The sequence below is a fragment of the Macaca thibetana genome, chromosome 6 (assembly GCF_024542745.1).
Source record: "Macaca thibetana thibetana isolate TM-01 chromosome 6, ASM2454274v1, whole genome shotgun sequence".
In the NCBI taxonomy this organism is placed as follows: Eukaryota; Metazoa; Chordata; class Mammalia; order Primates; family Cercopithecidae; genus Macaca; species Macaca thibetana.
Window position 1 is genome coordinate 57,941,016 of NC_065583.1, and position 25,108 is coordinate 57,966,123.

Genomic DNA, 25,108 nt, shown 5'->3' on the forward strand with positions numbered 1-25,108 from the left:
TTTGCAAATGGTGTAAGATAAAGGTCTAATTTTATTCTTCTGCACGTGAATATCTAGTTTTCCCAACACAATTTATTGAAGACAATGTCCTTTCTCCATTGTATGTTCTTGGCACCTTAGTCAAAAGTCAGTTGGCTGTAAATGTGTGGATTTATTTCTGGGATTTCTACTGTGTTCAGTTGGTCTATGGGTCTTTTTCTTTCTTTCTTTCTTTTTTGACATCCAATGACCTTTGAACTTTTTATTGGCTTCCTGCTCCCCAAAGGGTACCCTGCTTCTGCTGGCTTAATGCCTCACAACTTTGGTGTCCTTGGTCTCAGACACCACTTTGCCACCCACTGTCTGGCGGGTGGTAGTCTTTTGGATGGTTTGCGTGGAGTTACTGCTATCCAGGGTATCACCAAGATTGAAGTCCTCACCATCTTCCAGCAGGCAGCGGTAGGTGGCAATCCGGGCCTCCAGCTTGACCTTGAGGTTCAGCAGGCCCTCTTTGTGGTTCTTCATGACGAGCAGATCTCCTTGAGAGCCTCTATCTCTGTCTCCACCTGCAGCCGAGTGACATTAGTGTCATCAATGACCTTGCAGAGCCCATGGATGTCGTTCTCCACAGACTGGTGCATGGCCAGCTCTGTCTCATTCTTGACTCTAAAGTCATCAGCAGCAAGGCGGGCATTGTCAATCTGCAGAATTATGTGAGCATTGTCCACAGTATTTGCGAAGATCTGAGTCCTCAGGTTCTCCATGGTCTTGAAGTAATGGCATCAGTCTCTGACCTGGGGTCCCTTCTTCTCCAAGTGCTCCCAGATTTTGCTCTCCAGCCTGGGGTTCTCGGTCCCAGGCTCCTCACGCTGTCCAGGTAGGAGGCCAGGCGGTAGCTCAGGCTTTGCACGGTCTCCTCCTCTTGCTGGATGCCTCCCATCCCTGCCAGACCCCCGGCCATCCCGGCGGCCAGGCTCCTGGACCCCATGCCTCCCCGGAAGCTGGTGGAGCGGGACACGGAGATCCGGGAACCAGAGCGCCCGGCGCCTGCATAGACGCTGCCTGCTCTGCTGACTGGCCAGGCGCCCTAGCTAGGCGCCTGGACAGAGCCCAGGGACCGGTAGTTGGTGGAGAAGGTGGAGTGAGTGGTGAAGTTCATGCTGTCCCGGGAGGAGGGCGACAGGACAGGACTCAGGCTTTGCCAACCCTATGTGTCCATTTTTATGCCACTACTATGCTTTTTTTGATTACCATAGCTTTATATATTTTGAAGTCAGGTCGTATGATGCTTTTAGTTTTGTTCTTTCTGCTCTAGATTTATTTGGTTATTCAAGGTCTTTTGTGGTTCCATACAAAATTTTGGATTGTTCTTTCTATTTCTGTGAAGAATGTGATTGGTATTTTGGCAGGGATTGAATTGAATCTGTAGATCACTTTGGGTAGTATGAACATTTTAACAATGTTAATTTTTCCAATTCGTGAATGTGGGCTGTCTTTCCATTTAATTCTGTCTTCCTCAATTTCCTTCATCAATGCTTTATAGTTTTCAGTGTACCTCCTTGGTTAAATTCGTTTTTAAGTATTTTTTTTATCTTTTTTGTAGCTCTTATAAATATTTTTTATATCTTTTTCAGATAGTTTACTGTTAGTATATAGAAACACTACTGATGTTTGTATGTTGATTTTGTATCATGCAACATTTCTGAATTCACTTATTGGTTCTAACAGTTTTTCAGTGGAGTCCCTAGAGTTTTCCATATATAAGATCATGTTGTCTGCAAGTGAGGAAAATTTCACTTCTTCCTTTCTAATTTGGATGCCTTCTGTTTCTCCTTTTGCCTGATTGCTCTGCCTAGGATTTCCAGTAATATGTTTAATAAAAGTGCCAAGAGGCTGGATCTTAGAAGAAAACTTTCAACTTTTCCCTATTTGGTATGACTTTAGACGTGGGTTAGTCATATATGACCTTTATTATTTTGAGGTATGTTTCTCCTATACTTAATTTGTTGAGATTTTTTATGAAGAAAGGATGTTGAATTTTGTCAGATGCTTTTTCTGCACCTACTGAAATTATCAGATGATTTTTGTCCTTGATTTTATTAATGTGATGTATTATCTTTATTGGATTTGCTTATAGTGAATTATCCTTGAATCCCTGGGATGTATCCCACTTGATCATGGTGAATAATATTTTTAATGCACTATTAAATTTCATTTGCTAGTATTTTGCTGGAAATTTTTGCATCAGGCACATTGTCCTGTCGTTTTTTACTTTTTGTAGAGCTCTTGTCTGGCTTTGGTATCAGATCAAAGTGTCCTCAAAATGAGTTTGGATGTATTTCTTTCTCTTCGTTTTTTGAAAAGAGTTTGAGAAGAATTTGTGTTTGTTCTTCTTTAAATGTTTGGTAGAATTCAACCATAAAACAATCTGGAACTAGGCTTTTCTTTTTTTTTTTTTTTTTTTTTTTTTTTTTTTTTACTTTTAAGTTCAAGGGTACATGTGCATGTTTGTTATATACCTACACTTGTGTCATGGGGGTTTGTTGTACAGATAATTTCATCACCCAGGTATTAAGCCTAGTACCCATTAGTTATTTTTCCTGGTGTTATCCCTCCTCCCACCCTCCACCCTCCAATAAGCCCCAGTGTGTGTTGTTCCCCTCTATGTGTCCATGTGTTCCCATCATTTAGCTCCCAATTATAACTGAGAACATACAGTATTTGGTTTTCTGTTACTGCATTAGTTTGCTAAGGATAATGGCCTCCAGCTCATCCATGTTCCTGCAAAGAACATGATCTCATTCTTTTTTATGGCTGCGTAGTATTCCGTGGTATATATGTAACACATTTTCTTTATCTAGTCTATCACTGAAGGGCTTTTAAGTTGATTCCATGTCTTCACTATTATGAATAGTGCTGCAATGAACATACACGTGCATGTGTCTTTATGACAGAATAATTTATATTCCTTTGGGTATATACACAGTAATGGGATTGCTGGGTCAAATGGTAGTTCTGTTTTTAGCTTTTTGAAGAATTGTCACACTGCTTTCCACAATGGTTGAACTAATTTACACTCCTACCAACAGTGTATAAGTGTTCCCTTTTCTCTGCAACCTAGCTGGCACCTACTATTTTTTGACTTTTTAATACTGGCCATTCTGACTGGTGTGAGGTGGTATCTCATTGTGATTTTGGTTTACCTTTCTCTAATGATTGAGTTTTTTGTTGGCCACATGTATGTCTTCTTTTGAAAAGTGTGTGTTTATGCCCTTTGCCCACTTTTTAATGGGGTTGTTTATTTTTTGCTTGTAAATTTGTTTCATTCCTTACAGATGTTGGATATTAGACCTTTGTCAGATGACAGTTTGCAAACATTTTCTCCCATTCTGTAGGTTGTCTGTTAACTCTGTCGATAGTTTCCTTGGCTGTGCAGAAGCTCTTTAGTGTAATTAGATCACATTTGTCAATTTTTGCTTTTATTGCAATTGCTTTTGGCATCTTTATCATGAAATTGTTGCCTATTCTTGCATTCAGAATAGTGTTGTCTAGGTTGTCTTCCATGATGTTTACAGTTTTGGGGTTTACATTTAATTCTTTAATCCATATTGAGTTGATTTTTGTATATGGTATAAGGAATGGGTTCAATTTTGATCTTCTGCATAAGCCAGTTATTCCAGCACCATTTATTGAATAGTGAGCCCTTTCCCCATTGCTTGCTATTGTCAGTTTTGTTGAATATCAGATGGTTGTAGGTGTGTAGCTTTATATCTGGGTTCTCTATTCTGTTCCATTGGTCGATGTGTCTGTTTTTGTACCAGTACCATGCTGTTTTGGTTACTATGGCCCTGTAGTATAGTTTGAAGTCAGGTAGCGTGATGCCTCCAGCTTTCTTCTTTTTAGTTAGGATTGCCTTGGCTATTTGGGCTATTTTTTGTTTTAATATGAATTTTGAAATAATTTTTTTCTAGTCCCGTGAAGAACGTCATCAGTAGTTTAGTACGAATAGCACTGAGTCTTTATATTGCTTTGGGCAGTATAGCCACTTTAATGATACTGATTTTTCCTATCAATTTGTATGAAATGTTTCCCCATTGTTTGTGTCATCTCTGATTTCTTTGAACCGTGTATTGTAGTTCTTATTATAAAGATCTTGTTAGCTGAATTCCTAGGTATTTTACTCTTTCTGAGGCAATTGAGAATGGGAACACATTCCTAATTTGGCTTTTGGGTTAGCCATTGTTGGTGTAGGAATGATAGTGGCTTTTTTCTTTTGACTTTCTATCCTGTGAGCTTAAGGAACCATTTGGCCAATACTATGGGGTTTTCTAGATCTAGAATCATGTCATCTACAAATAGGGATAGTTTGACTTCCTCTCTTCCTATGTGGATGCCCTTTATTTCATTCACTTGCCTAATTGCTCTGGCTAGGACTTCCAATACTATATTAAATAGGAATGGTAAGAGACAGCATCCTTGTCTTGTGCCAGTTTTTAAGGGGAATGCTTCCAGCTTTTGCTCATTCAGTATGATGTTGCTGTGGATTTGTCATAGATGGCTGTTATTATTTTGAAGTATGTTCCTGCAAAACCTAGCTTACTGAGAGTTTTTAATATAAAGGGTGTTGAATTTTATTGAAAATATTTTCTGCATCTATTCAAATAAGTATGTGGTTTTTGTCTTTAGTTATGTTTAAGTAATGAATCACATTTATTGATTTGCTTATGTTGAACCAACCTTGCTCCCAGGGATAAAGCCTACTTGATCATGCTGGATAAGCTTTTTGATATGCTGCTGGATTTGGTTTTCCAGTATTTTGTTGAGGATTTTTACATCAATGGTCACCAAGGATATTGGCCTAAAGTTTCCTTTCTTTGTTGTTGTGTCTCTGACAGGTTTTGGAATCAGGATGATGCTGGCCTCATAAAATAAGTTAAGGAAGAGTCTGTCCTCCTCAATCTTTTGGAACAGTTTAGTAGGAATCATACCAGCTCTTCTTTGTACATCTGGTAGAATTCAGCTGTGGATCATCTGGTCCTGGGCTTTTTTTGGTTGGTAGGCCATTTATTACTGATTCAATTTGGAGCTCATTACTGATCGGTTCAGGGATTCAATTTCTTCCTGGTTCAGTCTTGGGAAGGTGTATGTATCCAGGAATTTATCCATTTCTTATTGATTTACTAGTTTCTGGGCATAGACCTGTTCATAATATTCTGTGGTGATTATTTGTATTTCTGTGGGGTCAGTGGTAATATCCCCTTTGTCATTTCTAATTGTGTTTATTTGGATCTTCTCTCTTCTTTATTAATCTAGCTAGTGATCTATATATTTTTGTTAATTTTTTCAAAAAACAGACTCCTAGATTTGTTTATCTCATGAATGTTTCTTCATGTCTCAATCTTCTTCAGTTCAACTCTGATTTTGGTTATTCCTTGTTTTCTATTAGCTTTGGGGTTGGTTTGTTCTTGCTTTTCTGGTTTTTTTTTTTTAAGTGATGTTAGGTTGTTAATTTAAGATCTTTCTAACTTTTTGCTGTGGGCCTTTAATGCTATAAATTTCCTGCTTAACACTGCTTTAGCTGTGTTCCAGAGACTCTGGTATGTTGTATGTTTGTTCTCATTAGTTTCAAAGGACTTTTAGATTTCTGCCTTAATTTCAGTATTTACCCAAAAGTCATTCAGGAGCAGGTTATTTGATGTTCATGTAATTGTATAGTTTTGAGTGATTTTCTTCGTCTTGATATCTAATTTTATTGTGCTGTGGTCCAAAAGAGTGTTTGTTTTTTTATTATTTCAGTTCTTTTGCCCTTGCTGTAGAGTGTTTTGTGTCTGATTGTGTGGTCAGTTTTAGAATATGTGCCATGTGGTGATGAGAAGAATGTATATTCTGCTGTTTTGGGGTGGAGAGTTCTGTTGAACTCATTTATCACATCCATTTGATCCAGTGCTGAGTTCAGGTCCTGAAGATCTTTCTTAATTTTCTGCCTCAATGATTTGTCCATTACTTTTAGTAGGGTGTTGAAATCTTCAACGATTTATTGTGTGGGAGGCTAGGTCTCTGTAGGTCTCTAAGAACTTGCTTTATGAATTCGGGTGCTCCTGTGTTGAGTGCATATATATTTAGGATAGTTAGCTCTCCTTGTTGAATTGAACATTTTGCCATTATGTAATGCCCTTCTTTGTCTTTTTTTATCTTTGCTGGTTTAAAGTCTCCTTCATCAGAAACTAGGATTGCAACCCCTGCTTTTTTCTGATTTCCATTTGCTTGGTATATTTTCCTCCATACTTTATTTTGAACCTATGGGTGTCATTATGTGTGAGATGGGTCTGTTGAAGACAGCATATCATTGGGTATTGCCTTTTTGAATCCAGCTTGCCACTCTGTGTCTTTTAATTGGGGCATTTAGCCCATTTACCTTCAAGGTTAGTATTGATATGTGTAGATTTGACCCTGTCATTGTATTGTTAGCTGGTTATTATACTGGTTTGTTTGTGATTGCTTTATTGTGTCACTGGTCTGTGTATTTAAGTGTGTTTTTGTACTGGTTGATAACAGTCTTTCCTTTCCATATTTATTGCTTCCTTTAGGAGCTCTTGTAAGGCAGGTTTGGTGGTAAAAATTCCCTCAGCATTTGCTTGTCTGAAAAGAATCTTATTTCTCCTTTGCTTACAAAATTTAGTTTGGCCAATGTAAAATTCTTGGCTGGAATTTCTTTTCTTTAACAATGTTGAATATTGGCCTCCAATCTCTTTTGGGTTGTAGGGTTGCTGCTGAGAGATCTGCTGTTAGTCTTATGGGCTTCCTTTTCTAGGTGGCATGACCTTTCTCTCTAGCTGCCTGTAACACTTTTTCTTTCATTTTGACATTGGAGAATCTGAGGATTACGTGTCTTGAGGATGATCTTCTTGTGACTTATCTTACTGGGTTTATCTGCATTTCCTGAATTTGAAGTTTGGCCTCTCTAGCTAGTTTGGGGAAGCCCTCATGGATGATTTCCTGAAATACATTTTTCAAGTTGCTTCCAGTCTCCCCATTTCTTTCAGGCACACCAGTGATTTATAGATTTGATCTCTTTACATAATCCCATATTTCTTAAAGGTAATGTTCATTCCTTTTTATTCTTTTTCTCTGTTTTTGTCTAACTGTCTTATTTCAGAAAGCCTATCTTCAAGCTCTGAGATTCTTTCTTTATCTTAGTCTATTCTGCCACTAGTACTTGCAATTGCATAAAATTCTTGTAGTGTGTTTTTCAGCTCTAACAAGTCAATTACATTCTTTTCTATACTGGCTATTTTGTTTATCAGCTCCTGTATCATTTTATTGTGATTTTTAGCTTCCTTGGATTGGGTTTCAACATGCTCCTGCATCTCACTGATCTTTATTCCTATGTTTATTTGAATTCTATGTCTGTCATTTCAGCCATCTCAGTTCAGTTCTGAATCTTTACTGGAGACCTAGTGTGGTTGTTTGGAGGAAAGACAGCACTCTGGCTTTTTGAGTTTTCAGAGTTCTTGCACTGGTTCTTTCTTATCTTCCTGGGCTGATGTTCCTTCAGTCTTTGAAGTTGCTGCCCTTTTATCCTATTTGATGACCTTGAGAATTTGACTGTGGTATAAGGTGGTTTCGTTTATGGAAGATTTGAGAGAGCCATGGTTCAGCTCACAACTCCTGGACTGCATGCTCTAACTCTGGGGAACTGGTATCAGTCCCCAGAATTTGTTCTCTGGTAACTTGAGATTAGGAACCCACTGCACTGGCAGTGCCACAGTGCTCCAGGACCAGGGTGTCATAGCACTCTGATGGATGGTGACACTCAAAGCTTTTTGTATGGTGGCAGCAGCAGGATCTGTCCTCATTTGCATGTGCCAGTGGCAGTGGCAGCAGCAGCAGAGCAGGGTGGACTTCTCTGCTGTGGCAGGGTGCTGGCAGGTTCTGGGGTGCTGGCCTCTGAGAAGGCATTCACAGTAGCAGAGGAGGCAGCATGGCTGAGGGGGCCTCTGGCAATTATGTGCACAGTGGTGCTGGTGATGGTGTTAGCACAGCGGGCAGGGTGCTGATGGGCATAGGACTGAGCGTGCGCTCTATAAGCATTCACACAGGTGGAGATGGCTGCTCAAGGTGGGGAAGGGCCCACGCTTCTCTGTGCCTAGTTTCACTCCCATGGCAGTGTTGTCACAGGGGTGGGGTGCAGGGGGTCGGCGGGCAGGCTCTGTGCCTGCCAAGGCTTTAACTGCAATGGAGATTTGGCGGGGGTTGGGGTGGCAGGGAGCCAGGGGATAGAGTGTACTCATGCTGGCATTTCTTCTTGGTTTTTCAGAAGTTGGGTGTATAATTGTTGGGTGTATAATTGTCCATAATAGTCTCATAATCCTTTATATTTCTGTGTTATCAGTTTTAATGTCCCTTTTTCCTCTCTGATTTTATTTGAGTCTTCTTTTTTTCTTAATCCAACTGGCAGGTTTATTAATTTTATCTTTTTTCAAAAACAAAAACACAACTCTTTGTTCTGTTGATCCTTTCTATTGTTTTTCTAGTCTCTATTTTATTTGTTTCTGCTCTGATGTTTATTATTTCCCTCCTTCTACTAATTTGGGGCTTAGTTTATTCTTTTTTCAAGTCCTTGAAATAAAATATTAGGTTGTTTACTTGATATCTTCTTTTTTGATGTAGGTGTTTATTGCTATAAACTTCCATCTTAGAAATGCTTTTGCTGCAGCAAAAGAAACTACCATCAGAGTGAACAGACAACCTACAGAATAGGAGAAGATTTTTGCAACCTACTCATCTGACAAAGGGCTAATATCCAGAACCTATAAAGAACTCAATCAAATTTACAAGAAAAAAACAACCCCATCAAAAAGTGGGCAAAGGATATGAACAGACACTTCTCAAAAGAAGACATTCATACAGCCAACAGACACATGAAAAAATGCTCATCATCACTCGCCATCAAAGAAATGCAAATCAAAACCACAATGAGATACCATCTCACACCAGTTAGAATGGCAATCATTAAAAAATCAGGAAACAACAGGTGCTGGAGAGGATGTGGAGAAATAGGAACACTTTTACACTGTTGGTGGGACTGTAAACTAGTTCAACCAATTTGGAAAACAGTGTGGCGATTCCTCAAGGATCTAGAACTAGAAATACCATTTGACCCAGCCATCCCAGTACTGGGGATATACCCAAAGTATTATAAGTCATGCTGCTATAAAGACGCATGCACAACGTATGTTTATTGTGGCACTATTCACAATAGCAAAGACTTGGAATCAACCCAAATGTCCATCAGTGACAGACTGGATTAAGGAAATGTGGCACATATACACCATGGAATACTATGCAGCCATAAAAAAGGATGAGTTAGTGTCCTTTGTAGGGACGTGGATGCAGCTGGAAACCATCATTCTCAGCAAACTATTGCAAGAACAGAAAACCAAATACTGCATGTTCTCACTCATGGGTGGGAATTGAACAATGAGATCACTTTGTCACAGGAAGGGGATCATCACACACCAGGTCCTATTGTGGGGAGTGGGGGGAGGGATAGCATTAGGAGATACACCTAATATAAATGACTAGTTAACAGGTGCAGCACACCAACATGGCACATGTATACATATGTAACAAACCTGCACACTGTGCACATGTACCCTAGAACTTAAAATATATATATATATATATATAGAAATGCTTTTGCTGCATCCCGGAAGTTTTGATATGTTGTGTTTCCATTTTCATTTGCTCAAGACATTTTTTAATTTTACTTGTAATTTCTTCATTGACCTATTGGTTGTTCAAGATGTTCATTTTCCATGTATTTGTGAATTTTTCAAAGTTCTTCCTGTTATTTTTAGTTTTGTACTATTGTGGTCAGAAAACATACTTGATGTGATTTCAATCTTCTTAAACTTGTTAAGATTTGTTTTGTGACTTAATGCATGATCTAGCCTAGATAATGTTCCATCTGCACTTAAGAAGCATGTAATTTCTGCAACTCTTGAATGTAAGAATGTAAATTTTGCAACTCTTGAATGAAATGCTCTGTATAAATCTGTTAGGTCTATTTGGTCTAAAGTGGAGTTTGAGTCCAAAGTCTCAATGCTAATTTTCTGTCTGGATGATTTTTCCATTGCTGAAAGTGGGGTGTTAACGTCCTGTACTGTTACTGTACATACTATTATTGTCTATCTCTCCCTTTAAATCTGTTAATATATGTATTGTATGTTTAGGTGCTCTAATGTTGGATGCATATATATTTGTAATTGTCATATCATGTCCTCCTGCAGATTAACCCCTTTATCATTATATAATGCCCTTTTTCATCTTATTTCACAGTTTTTTATTTAAAGTCTATTTTGTCTAATACTCATCTAATATGCACCTAATATGCATCTAATACTTTTAATTTCCACGTGCATGTAGTATCTTTTTTCATCCCTTCTTTCAATGTGTGTCCTTACAGCTGAAGTGAGACTCTCATTTGTAGCATATACTTAGATCTCATCTTTTTAAAAATCCCTTTAGCCATTCTGTGTCTTCTGATTGGATAATTTAACGTATTTACATTAAAAGTAATTATCGCTAGATGAGGACTTAACCACTGCCCTTTCACTTGTTTTCTAGTTGTTCTGTAGATTATTTGCTCCTTTCATTCTCTTTTGCTGTCTTCCTTTATGATTGTTTTTCTCTAGTAGTATGTTTTTATTCCTTTTTTGTGCGCATCTACTATAGGTTTTTGCTTTGTGATGACAATGAGGCTTACCAAAAAAAATCTTATAATGAAAACAAGTTATTTTAAGGTGATAAATTAACTTCAATTAAAAAAAAAAACTTTACACTTTTACTCCACTGCCCCTGACTTTGAATTTTTATCATAATTTACATCTTTTTGTATTGAATATCCCTTAACAAATTATTATGATTATTTTCAATAGTTTGTCTTTTAATTGTCACACTAAAGGTACAAGTGATCTTTTTTTTTTTTACCATGATTACAGTATTAGAGTATTCCGAATTTGATTGTATCCCTACTTTTACTAGTGAGTTTTATACTGTCAGATGTTTTCATGTTACTCATTAGCATCCTTTTCTTTCAGCTTGAAGAACTGTCTTTAGCATTTCTTGTAAGACAGGTCTGATGATGATAAACTTCTTCAGCATTTGTTTGTGTGGGAAAGTATTTATCGTTTTCTCCTTCTTTTTTTTTTTTTTTTTTTTTTTTTTTTCATTTTGAGACAGGGTCTCACGCTGTCACCAAGGCTGGAGTACAGTGGCATGATCATGGCTCACTGCAGCCTCCGCTTCCCAGGTTCAAGCGATTCTCCTGCCTCAGCCACCCAAGTAGCTGGGATTACAGGTGTATGCCACCACACCCTGCTAATTTTTTGTGTTTTTAGTAGAGATGGGGTTTTGCCATGTTAGCCAGTCTGGTCTCAAACTCCTGGCCTCAAGTGATCCATCTACCTTGTCCTCCCAAAGTGCTGGGATTATAGGTATGAGTTGCCATGCCTGACCCTTCATTTATAAAGAACAGATTTTCTGAGTACAGTATTTTAATTGGTAGTAGTTGTTGTTGTTGTTTCTTCCCTTCACCACTTTGAGTATATCATCTCAGTCTCCTGGCCTATAAGATTTCTAGTGAGAAGTCTGCTGCTATGTGTACTGGAATTCCTTTATATGTTATTTGCTTCTTTTCTCTTGCTGCTTTCAGGATTCCCTATCTTAGATATTTGACATTTTGATAATAATATGTCTTGAAGTAGCCCTATTTGGACTGAATCTGACTGAAGATCTTTGACCTTCCTATAATTAGATATTTATATCTTTCTCCAGGTTGGGAAAGCTTTTTGGCTATCATTTCTTTAAACACACTTTTTGTCCCTTTATTTTTCTCCTCTGCTTCTCTAACTCCTATAACTCAAATATTTTCTCTTTTGATACGTTCTCACAAATCCCATAAGCTTTCCTCATTTCTTTTCATTATTTTTCCTTTTTTCCCCTCTATTTATTTTGAAATAACCTGCCTTTGAGTTCACAATTTTGCTTGATCAGTTCTTCTGTTTATGTTCTCTATGGCATTTTTTATTTCGTTCATTGTATTTATAAGTTCCAGGATTTCTATTTGATTTTTATTATTATTTCATTCTGTTAAATTTCTTGTTCTGATCACTTATGGTCTTCCTTTTATTAAATTGTTTCTCTGTGTTTTCTTGAAGTTCACTGAAAATGGTTACTTTCACTTCTTTATCAGGCAGCACATTCATTCATCTCCATTTCCTTAGGGTTGGTCACTGGCACTTTATTTTGTCCATTTGGTGGTAACATATTTCCCTGATTATTCTTGATCTTTGCTGTTCATTGATGTCTGAGCAGAGATTCTAGGTAAATCATCTGGCATGCTCTCTAAAGCTGGTACCACTGAAGTACCATTGAGACACTGAGGGATGCCCTGATCCTGGGATCACTGCAGCCATATGATGCCAGGCTGGAATCTTATGTCTGCTGAGGATATCATGGAGCTGGGATGTGACTGAAACTCACAGCTGCTGAGGTATACCTTCCACTGGGGGTTGTCCAGAGCCCAAGGTCACTGTAGTAAGCTGTCAGTGATGCATACAGCAGACTGAGTTCACCTTATAGAAGCTATGGGTTTCTGCTGATGCCAGGGCATGTCTGGAGGCTCGGTCTGCAGGTACTCCCCTAAAGTCAGGGGTTGTGGGAGGTCTGCCTGGTGCTACCTAACTTTAGGTTTGAAGACAAAATCCTATGCTCACTTCTCTTCCCTCCAATTTCATGGTATCTTTTCACTTTGCTGCCTAGGGTTGGGAAAGGAGTGACATGGGTAACGTGAAACTGTCCTTTCTACTCCCTTCAATGCATATTTTTAATAATTGTGCTATTACCGGCCAGGCATGGTGGCTCACACCTGTAATCCTAGCACTGTGGGAGGTTGTGGCAGGCAGATGGCCTGAGCTCAGGAGTTCAAGACCAGCCTGGGCAACATGGTGAAACCCTGTCTCTACTAAAAAATACAAAAAATTAGCCGGGCGTGGTGGTATGTGCCTGTAGTCCCAGTTACTTGGGAGGCTGAGGCAGAAGAATTGCTTGAACCCAGGAGGCAGAGGTTGCAGTGAACTGAGATTGCACCACTGCACTCCAGCCTGGGTGACAGAGCAAGACTCTGTCTCAAAAAAAGAAAAAAAATTGTGCTATTACCAAGTACCATGATTGTTCACCCGACTCACTTAGCTCCTGTGAAGATATTTTTGTGCATGGATAGTTGTTCAAACTGATGTTTCTGCAAGGGGAAAGCACTAAAAAGTCCTGTTCTGCCATCTTGCTTTGCCTTCTTCCCTTCTTCTCCATTTCTTTTTTTAAATGTGAATAAAGGAGACATAATCTACTCTGCCAAACTGGTCCTCTTGCAGAATAAAGACTCAGCAGAAGGATAGTCTTGACCATGAAAGCTTACCAGTCCAGATGCCAGAACTTGTTTAATACATTTGGATGGCGATCTCTCTACATCTTTAGTACATAGCATACAAAATACAGAGTGCATAGTTTTCTGATTTCCTAAGCACTGCATAATAAGTTTAATAGTTCACATTAGTTAGGGCAGTACTTTTCAAGCATTTTTTAAAAGAAGAACCCATTTTTGAAACATTTTTCCTGGAATCTTAGTGTAACAGAAGGAAAGAGAGGGTAACAGTAATAGAGTAGCTGAGAAAAGTGTAACAAATTGACTCTTTAGAAAGGTGCAGCAGGGTTAAAAGAAGTCAAAAAGGCTGATAATATTCCTGGGTGTGGTATTTCACTGGAAGAAGCTGCTGTTGACCAACAGACTTTCTACACCCTGGTTACTGAAGCAAGGCACTTGCTGATCAGCTATTGTCTAGAAGCATGGGGCTGTCATTAACTTGCTTTCTTTCAGAAGACTAGAGTGAAGCTGTTGTTGACTAGCTTATTTCCAGAAGCATGGCCAATGGATGTCATTGATTGATTTTTTTGTGTATTTACTAAAGTTATCTTAAATTAACAGCGGTTACTTGTTCACAACTTGGGGCTTTGGCTAAAATTCAAATAGCCTTTTTCTTTCTCAAATATGAAACATAAGTACTTTCAAGTTTTACTCCCCACTTTTGGTATTCATTCAAACCTGCAGGAGAGATAAGGGATTGTTCAGATGTTTACTTGTGGAGGAATAATTTTCAGCTGCTGTTTCCACATTACTGTGGAGTAAAAATGGCTCTAATTGCCAATATTCTTGTAATTTATATATTTTAAAAAGGCCTAATAAATACAGAACATTTAGGGCACCCTGACAAAGTCAATACAGGATTCAGGACAAAATACTGTACAAGAAAGACATGATTGATTTTCTACCTATATGACATTTAAAATGAGATGTTCATTTCCAAGACTTAATTTAAGATGGCTAGAATGTAACGGTATAAGCATAATTGACATGTTAAAATGATTTTTTTTTTTTTTTTGCAAGGAGGAGGATGAGGGTGAAAAAAGAAGATAAAAATCACAAAAGAGATTGTTATATATACCATCTGGTTAGAGATGACCAAATGATTCACTCCAGAGAACTGAGCAGGAAGTCTGAAAACAATAACAAGAAGTCTTCACACGAATGCACATACAAGACTATGATCAAGAAAACTTACATACATATCAGGGTAGTGCAAGTAAGACATAGAAATCATTGACATGGTATGATGAGGTTTCTGACTGGAATACACACTTATGAGAAGGAAGGGGCAGAGGAGTATACTGAAAAGACGTATACTTGCAATGAAATTTAGTACACCCAAGGTAAATGCACTGTGGAAAATATTTGGGCAAAGAGAGGGGAAATTAAGATAGTATTATGAAAGTACATTACAAAATGCCAGGCCAGTTAAAGAAAATCAGTATTTAAGCACACAAGCCACTGCCTGACACGAGGTGTTCAAGAGGAGCATAAACACTAAACATAAAATTGAGTAGTGATAGAGACCCCCGATTGTCTGGAAATTTCTAGTTCTTATTTTACTTCAGCTAGAGTTTCTGATGTTCTCACTCCTTTGTGGGAGCTAAAAATCAATACAATGTATCTCATGGAGATAGAGAGTTGAAGGATTGTTATGAGGCTTCAAAGGGTAGTGGGGAGGGAATGGGGTAGGATAAACTGGGGATGGTATTAATGGGCACAAAATATAGTTAGATCGAGGTGGGTATGGTGGCTCACACCTGTAATCCCAGAACTTTGGGAGGCTAAGGTGGGCAGATCACTTAAGATCAAGAGTTCGAGACCAGCCTGGCCAACATGGTGAAACCCCATCTCTATGAAAAATACAAAAATTAGCCCAGCGTGGTGGTGGCACACACCTGTAGTCTCAGCTATCGGGAGGCTGAGACAGGACAATCAGTTAAACCAGAGGTTAGCTGAGATCACGCCACTGCACTCCAGCCTGGGAGACAGAGCTAGACTCCGTCTCAAATATATATATATACACACACACACACACACACACACAGTTAGATCAAATGAGTAAGATCTAGCTTTTGGTAGCACAAGGTGACTATAGTCAACAATAATTTATTACATATTTTAAAATAACTAAGAGTGGAATCGTAATGTTCCTAACACAAAGAAATGATAAATGCTTGAAGTGCTGGATACCTTAATGACTCTGACTTCATTATTACACATCATATGCCTCTATCAAAACATCACAGGTACCCCATATAGATACCTATCATGTACTTGTAATAACTACAAACAAAAACAAAAACACTTTAAACCCAGAAACTCTGTAAATTCTTTATATGCCTAAAATCTAATCTTCCAGGAAACAGAGAAAGCAAAAATTGAAGCTACTATTCTGGACCACAAAAATGACTAGCAAGAGGAATGTGTTCATAAAGCAGAATGGTCGGCCACCTTAAGAGAATGTGAGCATCTCATCTTAGGTTTATGATAATCTGAAAAGAACTCAAGACTCTGATTTCATTTCTGCAATGAAAAGTGATCCTAAAAAGAAAAAACGTTTTGAGAAAACAGTCTCCTTTCTAACAAGCCCAGCTTTTAATAGAGTATAGGAAATAAATGTAAAAAAATAAATAAATAACATCTTTAAGGTTTTGTATTAGCTGGAGATTCTTTTTAATGCTAAAGCCAACAAAAAAAGAGTTTATAATCTGTATGTGGAGCCATATGTAAAGGAAAGGCAGAGGAATGAGGAAGAGAATGTAAGGCTCAGCTTTTTTAAAATTAAGAATAATTTTTAGCCTTAAAAGTTAAGGGGGTGGGGGGGAAATGGCAAGAAGGAAATAAAATCTAAAACTAAATTCAATTCCCTTTTTGATGGCATAATGAGAATGACAGGGCATGGAAACAGACCAAATGGTTTACTTGGATTTCAGCAAAGCTTCTGATAAATTACTATTAGCTAATAGTAATTAAGTGGTGTTGAAGGATTCATACATTACAGAGAACATTTAGACATGTTATTGGTTCAATGGATTGATATTGACCCTAACATGGACTACAGCAGCTTCAGACAGGACTTTGCCCTGGCCCTCTCCTGTTGTCATTTTTATCAATAAGGGTATAAAATTAAATATTTTGAACTTGTTGATGTCATTAAGTGAGGCAGAATGGCAACTGTACAATGTGATAGAATTAGGGCCCAATATTTTTAAACAGATAGGAATAATGGTGTCAGTCTAGGAAGACAAAGTCTAATACCAGACCTTACCCTTAAAGAGCAGAAGTGTACACACTGTATGAGAAATTAAGGTGTTGCTCAGTTTAAAATCGTACTTTTAATGAAGGTAATGGTAAATGCATTGAGCTATTATAAAGATCATTCACTAATCCTCAGAATCACACTTCAAAGTAGGCATTATCTCCAGTTTAAGGTGAAGAAACAGGGTGAGTTAACTTGCCACAGTTCTCACAAGAAGTTTAAACTAAAATTAAATTTGTCTAATCCTGACATTCATGGGCTAAGGCTGCACACTGCTTCAACATCTAAGTTAATATGTGAGCTCATTTGATTACTAACTCCCTATGTACTGTGGTTGCATTTTCCGTAATATTTTAATTCTTGGTGCTATTTCAAAATGAAATTTTCTTTTATAAACGGAGGAGAAAAGGTCATCTCTTTTGGTAAGCAGTTACATGCAATTAAGTAAAAACTAATTTACTTCAAACATTCAAATCTTTCCAGTGTGGCATAAAGCAAACGTTGGCAAACTACGGTCTGCAGGCCGAGTCCAGCCCACCTCCTATTTTTGCTCAGTTCACAAACTAAGAATGACACTTAACATTTCTAAATGGTTGAAAAAAATCGAGAAGGAATTTTATGACACATAAAAATTATATGAAATTCAAAGTTTAGTGTCCATAAATAAAATTTTATTAGAACACAGCCATGTTCATTCATTTACATATTGACTATGGCTGCTTTCATGCTACAAAGGCAGAGTTGAATTAATTGTGACAGTAACCATATGTGGTGCTTTCATTGTTTTGCACTGCTATTCAACATGCTACAAATCTCAGTGATGGCTATAAAACTCAACAGCATTTCAAGTGTCATACATATTGTCATACAGACATTTTATTTTTTATTACCAGTGTATATACATCATGTCAAAAAAAGTTTTAAAAAGTGGACTTTGAGTGTTGCACTTTTAAGGCACAGTGGAGTGTGAATTGTCGTACAACTATATCGCAAAGCATTGTGCTTATTATGCAATGACACTTTCACTGTGCTAAAAAAATAATTTGCAGACTAAGCACTCATCACAATATTCCCAACCCACAGGAAATCAACAGTTAGAACAATCAGAAAACTTAAAATGTAGTATCTTATCACAGCATAATCTACTAATTTAAAAAATTAGAATAAGGGTGTAACCAAAGTAACTTTCTGAGTGGCTCATTTGTTAGCCAAGCAAAGACAGCTATATACTGATGGTGAGTTAGAGTTAATTCAATTGTGTTTGATTGTAGCAACCAGAGAGTGGGCCCAGAGAAAAACTTCTTCAACAGTACCAGCTTTTCACCAAGAATACTTGCTTGGAGAAATGAGGACACTGTGGCAACACCAACAGTCAATTAAAAAACAAGGCAAATGATTTCAAGTAGCTTTGCTTTGCTTTTGGTGAGTCAACAGATGTTACCAATACTGCCCAGCTGTATACTTGAGAAGTCAATGCTGAGTTTGAAGTGACTCAAGAACCAGCCTTTATGAATAGTCTGCATACAATAACTACAGGAAAGAATATTTCAAAGAAGTCGAGAAAACACCAATTTAGTACAACCTGAAGTAGAATCTGCTAAGATGTGTTGCAATTCATGGTGGTAAAAATGTGTGAAGTGGCAAACAAATGCATAGTTGAATAAATGAGTCAATGGTTACATGCTGCATTATTCATCAGCAGGTATTTGTGGGAAATATTCAAATATATCATGTCATCAAACTAGTAAAGTCAATGGTAAATTTTATTCACTTGTGATCTTAATCATCATTGGTTCCATTTGGTTTTGTCAGAAATAGAAGTTCAGTATTCTGACTTGCCCAATTACATAGCGGTTTGATGGCAGCAGTAAAGTTTTTTGGTTTTGTTTGTTAGACACAGGATCTCACTCTGTCGCCCATGCTAGAGTGCAGCATCATAATCATGGCTCACTGCAGCCTCGACTCCTGGACTCAGGACATCCTCCCACCTCAGCCTCCTGGGTAGCTGGGACTGTGGGTGTATGCCACCATGCCTCACTAATTTTTTTTAGAGATGGGGTTTTGCCATGTTGCCCAGGTTGGAACGGTAGTTTTATTGTAACTTTTTTAGCTCAGAACCAAGACTGAAATTGTTATGAATGAGGAAAACCACCCAAAAACTATTTTCAAACACTGAATAGCTTTGGAAATTACTTTTGCTGCAAACTTAATAATGCTTTTTAATAAAGTCAACCTATAATTACAAGGCAAAATGGCACTTATATGTGAAACATACTGTGACAAGGTCATTTTGATGGCAACTAATGTTGTTTAAATCACAAGTATTATCAAGCTGGCTTTATATATTTCCCATGCTATCAAGATAAGAAGCAAGATCTCCATTCCCACACAAACCTGTAGTGAACATATTTTCCAAGTTCCACTATTGTTCAAGCTGCACTACTGGACCTTAATGCAAGTGCAAAGGAAATTTTTCTATTTCAATATTCATTTAAATATACAATTGAGCATCCACCTAACCTTCAATAGGAAGTGATTAATATGCAATGTAATGACAGCTAAAAGGCAAATAATAGCAGAATCTAATAGAATTCTATAAATACCTTCCAAATGATGAATATGATCAATTAAAATTACACACTCAATCACAACTGATAACAGTACACGGATGTATCTATTTGAGTGAGAAGACGTTTTCAAAGATGAAATACAAAAAATCACATTATAGGCCAGCATTAACAAATGAATACTTGCAATTAATTTTGAACCCCAATTTAGTGAGATATTATCCCCTCAAAATCACTCGATTATCATTAGTAGCCCTGTATCACAAAAAAAAATTCAAGTATTAATATATTTTGAATTTTATCAATAAAATATATGCGAAAAGTTTTCTTTCTCATTACTTAAATATATAAAAGCCTCAATTTTCCCTTTTGGCTCACAAAGCTAAACTTTGCCAAAAAAGTTTCCAACCCCTGGTCTGCAGAAGTGCCAGAGCGTCTGTTCATTTAAGTGAAATCAAAGTATAAGTATCCCAATAAACAACTGGTCTAACAAAACCATTTTTATATCCCAGTAATATTACCTGATCATCCTTCTATATATAGTCCTTTCTTTGGTTATGATCCATGTAATCTTATGAACAAGTAAATGTCCTAAGAAAATAATTTATGTGGGTCTGTATTACAGCTAGGCAGAGAAGAAATTAGTTATCCTGAATATCAGCAAATCTTTATAATTGTATTTGTACTCTAGTAGAAAAAAATGTTCTTAACTCTTCTCAACCAGTTCCATCACCAATGTGTCTCCTCAAGGTCAAACCATGACTCAGGCTCAGCCACTGGGAGAACAATATTCCCTTGTCCATAGTAATTGGCTCAGGGGTGGGCACATCAACCAATAAGGGAATGTCAGTCTTAGGCTTCTGTTGGAGCTATTGAGAAAAATGGCCCTTTGTTTTTTGTTTTGCTGAGAATACTAAGATGGTGGATGGCCACTTTACCATGACACATAGAAAGTCTTCCTGATAGTGAAAACAGCAGGGTAGGAAAGCAAAACCAAAAGATATGGAGAAGATTCCTGTCTTAACTCCAGGATTAAGCATGTTTGAAGGCAGTCCTACCACTCAACTTTTCAGTTAAATGAGATAATGCACACTCTTATTGCTCAAGCCAGGTTAAATTTCTGTCACTTTCAATTCAAAGAGTTCTGACTAATGCAACTATATATTCATTCAGATTGAAATCCCCATCTTAAGTCAAATTTTTCTAAATAGAACCTTTACAGTTATGTGTCATCTCCAGATCTTTCTCCTGCTTCTGAAGGTCTCTGCTGCTTAATGGACACAATATTCACAGGCTGAGAGAGGGCTGCTTTGCCTTATCTTACCTGTAGCATCCCTCAGTAAGTAGCATACCATTAATGCCATTTTGTAAACTCCCGTAAAGCACCTAGCACAATGATAAACTATGAGATACTGTTAGAAATATGGGCTCCCCATCTGCAATGATTTTAAAGTCATTCACTTAAAACTGGAATAATGCTTAATTTCTGTGAACATAATAGTATGATTCCATTCTCAAAGAGGAAAAATGATTCTATTTCCCTTAATTTATCAGAAGATGTATTTAACTATTGCTCTATTAAACAGTTCAGAGAAGTATAATTTTTTTTTTCAATATTAAAGAAAGCTTAGATCCTTTCTAGTGTGTGCTCTTTACCACTGGATTTCAAGAAAGCAAAACAGAACATAAACAAAATAACAAGAGCATATTCCTTTAGCTCTGCTTCTCATATATAACCAACTAAATAAAGCAAAATTTTAAAATTCCTATCTTAAATTAGGGAGTGACATTATTTTACCCATCATTAGAGGAAATGGGAAAGAGCAAGTTTAAAAAAACTACTTTTATTTTTTTTTTTATTTCTTTTTCAGTTACATACTTTTAAACAGGGATGTGTTTCATTATTCAGACATTCAGGCAATGTTGACTTCATTAGTGTTGACAGAAAATAAGCATAAAACTGCAAAACATTGTTGGCTTAACCTGAACATACCTGCATTACCTATTATTGACCAGTTTGTGTTGCCAAAAGACTTATTCCTTGGCATTAAAATGGAGCACTTAAAAATATTGCTAAAAAGCAAATGTCTACACACTGGTCTTTGCAGCAAATAAGGGTATTTATACTTTTAAAATATTTTAAGTCCATAATTGGATTAATATACACACCTTCTTATGTATAAGGAGTTCAGATCATATAAACACTGTACAATCCAAAAAACCCTACTGAGAATAAAACTAAATAGGCTTATGATAAGAAATACAGATATTCGCATGTATTTACAAATATCATAGACACACAAATTTGGTCAAATACTGTAAAGAAAGAAATGGTTTCACATTATAATTGCCAAAACATCCATCTACCTTGCTCAAAGCAAATAAAAATATAAACTCAGTATGTAACTCCTGCAGTTTAAGACATCATGACAGTATACAGATAGATAGAATGGAAACTGTTGACCAAATTATACAGCAAATGTTTTCTAGGTTAAGTGTAGGTCTTTAAAATAAAAAGAGATCATTCACAGGATTCATAGCAACAATGAAAAACAATGTCCTGATTTGTGGTGTTCATGTGGGTGCCTAATTCATCAAAAAAATGCATTAAACTTTTGGCTAATAAGAAAAATAAATTACAATGTATAATTAAATCCCTGTAAATGCAATAATGAAGTAAAAAAATGTAGATTTACTTTAATATAAATCTTAAATGTTACCTTGAGACAATAAAAATAAATAAGCATGCCTGAAGGCACACACTTAAAGACAACGAAGAGACTGCATGGAAGGAGTAACAATTTTATAAATGAAAGATGAATATGAGATTTGTTCAAAATAATTATCCTTCTAGCCAGGCTTTGTTTTAACCCTTCTTGAAAATTCTGGCTAGCAGAATGTGACAAAACTACATGTGTGTCTTTATGGCTTAAAACAAAGCATACTTGAAAAGTGGAATGGGCTTCCTTTTTTACAGAATTAGTTTTTTTTTGTTGTTGTTCATATGCAGGCACTTCAAAAGACTATGGAGGCAAAGCACCTGACCCATCCTTTCCAAAATATTTTTCAATCATCAAAATTATGCTAAAGAGTAGGAAAATTCCAGAGAATCAGCAAAGTTGAATACAAGAGACTAATGTGCACAGAGGGCATAGAGTGACCCACTTTTTATTGCTGGGGGTCTTTTTTTTTATCAAAGAGCAAAATAATTACACAGACACCATTGCATGGCACATCCAAAGTTTTCTGCTTGGGGGAGAATGTAATCATTCAGCAGTAAGTTTCAGTGAGATTTCTTTAGGCTTCCACCTTACACATTGCAACAAGATTCACAGTTACTACCTCTCCTTAGTGTATTTCTTTGTAACTCCAACATATATCACTGTTTAAAGTATTCATTTCTTGCTGTCTAACATACATTATTATTTGGAAGCATAAAGTTACATTGTACAAATATTTTGCATTTTAAAAAATAAGCGCTTTTGCCACTTCTGCAACACAGTACTTCACATGGTGGTGCAACAAAAGCAGAGCACATATTTACCGCACTACTTAAGATTCATTTTACCACTACCATCTGCGGAACCCATATTGCTTTTTCCTCAGTACCTCTGGGCAGTGACTGTACCATGATTTCACAGAGAGAATGTTAATATGACTTATGAATAACAGTACCATCAGTAACACTGAAATCAATGCAGATGTCACAAAATATGAACTTCTCAAGGAATAACTTCTTTTAAACATTTGGGCAACTCTGTTTTCTCTGTTGTATTATCCACTGAGAAAGAAAATTCCTGTTTGATTATGCCCTTACAGAAGTTATAAAAAACCAGATTAGGTATACAACTGGTTGACACTTAAGATACTGTATGCTTTCTGCAACAGAAGAACTTCTGAAAAATGTTCTATAGAACTATATTCATCGATACCACCTCATTGGTCCATTCCATTCATTGATGGGCAGAGCACTCATGTTTTGACAAAACTTTAAAGCTTCCATAAAAGTTCAATTAGAAAAAAAAAAAAAGAATGTAAGACAACCACAAAATGAAGTATGAAAGTATGACATTTTTGTTTCTAAGAGTGAGTCCTTGAAAATATATGTGGTCACTACAGAGATGATTTTAATCACAAGACAGCAGATGAACATGTAAGTAACTCCCCAGGATCTGTCTGTGTCCAGAGTCATTTGTGGCGCTGTATGGTTTTCCTTTTCCTTCGTTTGAAAAAACAGCAGCACCTGCAGATGAGGGAAACACTCTTTTTAGTTTAAAAGCACTAAAATGTCACAAAGTTGACTGTATCATATTAACTTAAATGATCATAAAAAGCAACAGTCTAGTGCAAGATAAACAGTGATTACACCAATGAAGCGTATGTATTAGTGAAAATATGGCAGAGTTATTACTATTATGTTTCATCCACATGCCTTTTAAGAATAGCAAGACATTCTATGCAACATAAAAAGGAGCCATTAAATTCAAAAGGTTTTTCACTAAGACTAACTGAGAATTTCATTCTATGCATTCTCACCCTTTCTCCTGGATATTTATATGTGATTGTTGAAGCCATAAGGAAGGCAATAATGATCCTAACACTGGGGAGCTTATTCTTACCAATAATCAGTTTAGACTCCAAAAATAAAAAGATACTCCAATATACACTAGTCAACATTTTCCATCATATTAAAAAAGTGAAAAACAGAAAACACATTTTATAGAATGTCAAGACTGGCAATTTTAAATTCTTTAAGAGTTAAAGAAGGTCAAGTTTATTGAAAGTTTAGTTAAGGTAAAAACTATGCTTAATATTTAAAGTAGCACAACTGAGGTGATTCCATTGTACAAGTCAAAACTGCATATGCAAAACAATATAATCCTGACTTTTATTTCTAGGTGAAAAAAAATCTTGGCTGGGCACAGTGGCTCATGCCTGTAATCCCAGCACTTTGGGAGGCCAAGGCAGGAGGACTGCTTGAGCTCAGGAGTTTAAGAATTCAAGACTAGCCTGGGCAATACAGCAAGACCCCATCTCTAAATCTCTCTCTCTCTTTAACTATATATACACATACACAAGTATCTCTAAATATATATACACACACACACATATGCTGGACATGGTGGCACCCGCCTGTTGTCCCAGCTCCTTGAGAGGCGGAGGCGGGAGGAATGTTTGAACTATGATTGTGCCACTGAATCCCAGTCTGTGTAACAGAACAAGACCCTGCCTCTAAAAGAAAAAGTTAAAAAAAAAATCTAGATGTAATCCTTAAGAGAACTAGTTTCTCTCACAGTAAATTCTTCTAGTCATGAGGAGATGCAACACATCAAGGCTGCTGTGGGAAAATGCTGTGGTCTGGTATGAAATGAAAAATGAGAATCACTGATCTGCTCCCACCAAAAAAAAAAAGAAAAAAAATTACATACACACCTATCTTAAAAGCCTCACAGTCTGAGTCAGTCTATTAGAATATACAACATGACAACACTACATATAGTTAGGCACCTTTTCTTTTAACCTTTAAACAGTCAACCCCTTCCTAACATTGAGTTTACTTTTGGCACAGACAAGCATGGTTGGGTATCCCTGATTTCCACTGAAACCCTCTGTGGGTGTGTGGGCATGTTTATAAATCACATTTTGTAATAAAAGCAAAGTATATTTATACACATGGTGATTTCATCACCGAGAGCTCCCAATTCAGACTGTGTATAATATGACCTTATAAAGATGTTTCTATAATTCTTACCAATCTATATTCATAAAAGAATAGCTTTGGCCCGGTGCGGTGGCTCATGCCTGTAATCCCAGCAC

At 36.9% G+C, this 25,108-nt stretch overlaps 1 protein-coding gene and 1 pseudogene across 12 annotated transcripts in view; both read right to left on the reverse strand.

Annotated features, from left to right (window-relative positions):
• Positions 1–285: 285 nt before the first annotated feature.
• LOC126956120 (keratin, type I cytoskeletal 18-like) lies at positions 286–1,138 on the reverse strand (annotated as a pseudogene).
• A 19,981-nt stretch (positions 1,139–21,119) lies between these two features.
• Positions 21,120–25,108, reverse strand: part of CSNK1G3 (casein kinase 1 gamma 3) — a 105,424-nt gene continuing 101,435 nt past the window's right edge. For all 12 annotated transcript variants that reach the window (XM_050795556.1, XM_050795554.1, XM_050795557.1 and 9 more), the window contains one exon: positions 21,120–23,534. In XM_050795556.1, the coding sequence (XP_050651513.1) occupies positions 23,480–23,534 (55 nt within the window). In that variant the 3' untranslated portion in view covers positions 21,120–23,479. The remainder of the gene's footprint in view (positions 23,535–25,108) is intronic.